Below are 4,649 nucleotides of genomic sequence, written 5' to 3' on the forward strand. Positions count from 1 at the left end.
GACACACACACGGTTACCATAGAGCACTTTGAGACTGTTGATGTAAAAAGGGCTTAATGAATTCTCTCTGAAACACACAGACGCTCTGCTCATACTGATCCATATACTCAGACTGTGTGTGTCACTGTCTGCTCATACTGATCCATATACTCAGACTGTGTGTGTCCCTGTCTGCTCATACTGATCCATATACTCAGACTGTGTGTGTCCCCTGTCTGCTCATACTGATCCAGATACTCAGACTGTGTGTGTCCCTGTCTGCTCATACTGATCCAGATACTCAGACTGTGTGTGTCCTGTCTGCTCATACTGATCCATATACTCAGACTGTGTGTGTCCCTGTCTGCTCATACTGATCCATATACTCAGACTGTGTGTGTGTCACTGTCTGCTCATACTGATCCAGATACTCAGACTGTGTGTGTGTGTGTGTCACTGTCTGCTCACACTGATCCAGATACTCAGACTGTGTGTGTGACTGTGACACCAAACTTCTCATTTCCTCCATTAACTTCAACTGATCAACCTCTTTGATTTATTCCACTACAGCCCCCTGATTCACTGATCAACCTCTGATTGTTCCACTACAGCCCCCTGATTCAACTGATCAACCTCTGATTTATTCCACTACAGACCCCTGATTCAACTGATCAACCTCTTTGATTTATTCCACTACAGCCCCTGATTCACTGATCAACCTCTTTGATTTATTCCACTACAGCCCCCTGATTCAACTGATCAACCTCTGATTTGTTCCACTACAGCCCCCTGATTCAACTGATCAACCTCTGATTTATTCCACTACAGACCCCTGATTCAACTGATCAACCTCTTTGATTTATTCCACTACAGCCCCTGATTCAACTGATCAACCTCTTTGATTTATTCCACTACAGCCCCCTGATTCAACTGATCAACCTCTTTGATTTATTCCACTACAGCCCCCTGATTCAACTGATCAACCTCTGATTTGTTCCACTACAGCCCCCTGATTCAACTGATCAACCTCTGATTTATTCCACTACAGACCCCTGATTCAACTGATCAACCTCTGATTTATTCCACTACAGACCTCTGATTCAACTGATCAAACTCTTTGATTTATTCCACTACAGCCTCCTGATTCAACTGATCAACCTCTGATTTATTCCACTACAGCCTCCTGATTCAACTGATCAACTAATCAGTTAGCCTTTGAGGAGCTGAGTCAGGTGTCAGCTTGGCATCCAATTAACTGACAGACACACTGGGGTCATGGGTCACCCCACAGGACATGACATCATCCTTACCTGACAGACACACTGGGGTCATGGGTCACCCCACAATACATGACATCATCCTTACCTGACAGACACACTGGGGTCATGGGTCATCCCACAAGACATGACATCATCCTTACCTGACAGATACACTGGGGTCATGGGTCACCCCACAGGACATGACATCATCCTTACCTGACAAACACACTGGGGTCATGGGTCACCCCACAATACATGACATCATCCTTACCTGACAGATACACTGGGGTCATGGGTCACCCCACAAGACATGACATCATCCTTACCTGACAGACACACTGGGGTCATGGGTCACCCCACAGGACATGACATCATCCTTACCTGACAGACACACTGGGGTCATGGGTCACCCCACAGGACATGACATCATCCTTACCTGACAGACACACTGGGGTCATGGGTCACCCCACAGGACATGACAGCCTTGGTCCCCTTGATGACACTCTGGTCTACAGGTGGCTTGGTGATACGGGTCCGTGCTGAAAACATAGAGACACCTGGCTGTTTAACAGGTGGTTGACAGACTTCAGGTTACTGGCTGTTTAACAGGTGGTTGACAGACTTCAGGTTACTGGCTGTTTAACAGGTGGTTGACAGACTCCAGGTTACTGGCTGTTTAACAGGTGGTTGACAGACTTCAGGTTACTGGCTGTTTAACAGGTGGTTGACAGACTCCAGGTTACTGGCTGCTTAACAGGTGGTTGACAGGTGGCTGTTTAACAGGTGGTTGACCCCCCCCCCCCCCCTCCAAACTCACCCCACACCAGTAGATCTGCGGCGGCCTCGTCTATGCCTCTGGAGTTGCTGGCCAGCAGGTATAAGTCCCAGCATCAGAAAGGTGAGACGGGGACACTAGTAGACTGCCTGACTCCAGCAGGGTGAACCTGGGCAGCTGGACAGAACCCACTGGCCAACACACGTTCACCTGGGGGAGGGGGGGGGGAGAGAGAGAGAGAAACAATGTACTGAGCATATGTCAAATGGGATTTTACCAAATTACCGTACAACAGACCATGTATTCACCCTGCACACCCTAATTGACAACCAAACAAACCAAAACAAAGGCAAAGTCTTCTCATGCTTTGTTGATTTCAAAAAAGCCTTCGACTCAATCTGGCATGAGGGTCTGCTATACAAACTGATGGAAAGTGGTGTTGGGGTAAAACATACAACATTATAAAATCCATGTACACAAACAACAAGTGTGCGGTTAAAATGGGCAAAAAACACACTCATTTCTTCACACAGGGTCGTGGGGTTAGACAGGGATGCAGCTTAAGCCCCACCCTCTTCAACATATATATCAACGAATTGGCGCGGGCACTAGAAAAGTCTGCAGCACCCGGCCTCCCCCTGCTAGAATCCGAAGTCAAATGTCTGCTGTTGCTGATGATCTGGTGCTTCTGTCACCAACCAAGGAGGGCCTACAGCAGCACCTAGATCTTATGCACAGATTCTGTCAGACCTGGGCCCTGACAGTAAATCTCAGTAAGACCAAAATAATGGTGTTCCAAAAAGGTCCAGTCACCAGGACCACAAATACAAATCTAGACACTGTTTCCCCTAGAGCCACAAAAAACTATACATACCTTGGCCTAAACATCAGCACCACAGGTAACTTCCACAAAGCTGTGAACGATCTGAGAGACAAGGCAAGAAGGGCATTCTATGCCATCAAAAGAAACATAAATTTCAACATACCAATTATGATTTGGCTAAAATACTTGAATCAGTCATAGAGCCCATTGCCCTTTATGGTTGTGAGGGTCTGGGGTCCGCTCACCAACCAAGACTTCACAAAATGGGACAAAAACCAAATTGAGACTCTGCACGCAGAATCTGCAAAAATATCCTCCGTGTACAACGTAGAAACACCAAATAATGCATGCAGAGCAGAATTAGGCGATACCCACTAATTAATCAAAATCCAGAAAAGAGCTGTTAAATTCTACAACCACCTTAAAGGAAGCGATTCACAAACCTTCCATAACAAAGCCATCACCTACAGAGAGATGACCTGGAGAAGAGTCCCCTAAGCAAGCTGGTCCTGGGGCTCTGTTCACAAACACAAACACACACTACAGAGCCCCAGGACAGCAGCACAATTGACCCAACCAAATCATGAGAAGACAAAATAAAAAAATAACTACTTAACACAACCAGACAACTAGACATGCTATTGGTTGGCCCCTACACAGAGAGTAACACAGCTGCAGAATACCTGACCACTGTTACTGACCCAAAAATGGGTAAGGAAAGCCTTGACTATGTACAGAGCTCAGTGAGCATAGCCTTGCTATTGAAGAAAGGCGCGCGTAGGCCAGACATGGCTCGGCAAGAGAAGACAGGGCTATGTGCTCACTGCCCAACAAATTGGAGGTGGAAACTGAGTCTGGCACTTCCGAACCTCCTGCCCAATGTTATGACCATATTAGAGAGACATATTTCCCTCAGATTACACATATCCACAAAGAATTCAAAAACAAATCCAATTTTGAAAAACTCCCATATCTACTGGTGAAATTCCACAGTGTGGCCATCACAGCAGCAGATTTGTGACCTGTTGCCACGAGAAAGGGCAACCAGTGAAGAACAAACACCATTGTAAATACAACCCATATTTATGCTTTAGCCATTTGTACATTGTTAGAACACTGTATATATATATAATATGACTTTGTAATGTCTTTACTGTTTTGAAACTTCTGTAGTGTAATGTTTACTGTTATTTTTTGTTTTTTCACACTTTATATATTCACTTTGTATGTTGTCTACCTCACTTGCTTTGGCAATGTTAACACATGTTTCCATGCCAATAAGCCCTTGAATTGAATTGAATTGAATTGAGAGAGAGAGAGAGAGAGCAGAGAGAGAGAGGGAGAGGGAGAGGGAGAGGGAGAGGGAGAGAGGGAGAGAGAGAGACAGAGAGAGGAGATGAAGAGAGAGGAGAGAGATGGAGAGAGCAGAGAGAGAGAGAGAAGAGAGGGAGAGGGCGAGGGAGAGGGAGAAGGGGCGAGGAGAGAGGGAGAGACAGAGAGGAGCATAGAGAGAGAGATAAGAGAGATGCAAGAGAGAGAGAGAAGAGGGAGGGGCGGGAGAGGGAGAGGGGAGAGGGCGAGGGAGAGAGGGAGACAGAGAGAGAGATAGAGAGAGATTGGAGAGAGCAGAGCGAGAGAGAGAGGAGAAGAGGGAAGAGGGCGAGGGAAGGGAGAGAGGGAGAGAGGGAGATACAGAGCAGAGAGAGAGAGAGAGAAGAGGAGAGAGAGAGAGGAGAGGAGAGAGAGAGAGAGTTAGTGAAGTATCGAGACGGAACCAAAGGAGAAAGAAGTGTCATTTAACACCAGCAGGGTT

General features: G+C 46.5%; 1 protein-coding gene across 1 annotated transcript in view; it reads right to left on the minus strand.

Moving 5' to 3' along the window:
• LOC116359872 (protein sidekick-2-like) overlaps positions 1 to 4,649 on the minus strand; it is a 9,118-nt gene that overhangs the window by 2,460 nt on the left and 2,009 nt on the right. Inside the window, exons 4-5 of the mRNA XM_031813745.1 lie at positions 2,056 to 2,102; positions 1,675 to 1,777 (exon numbers count right to left, since the gene is read on the minus strand). Coding sequence (XP_031669605.1) covers positions 1,675 to 1,777; positions 2,056 to 2,102 — 150 coding nt within the window. The remainder of the gene's footprint in view (positions 1 to 1,674; positions 1,778 to 2,055; positions 2,103 to 4,649) is intronic.

This window comes from Oncorhynchus kisutch, unplaced genomic scaffold, assembly GCF_002021735.2.
Source record: "Oncorhynchus kisutch isolate 150728-3 unplaced genomic scaffold, Okis_V2 Okis06b-Okis10b_hom, whole genome shotgun sequence".
Classification (NCBI taxonomy): Eukaryota; Metazoa; Chordata; class Actinopteri; order Salmoniformes; family Salmonidae; genus Oncorhynchus; species Oncorhynchus kisutch.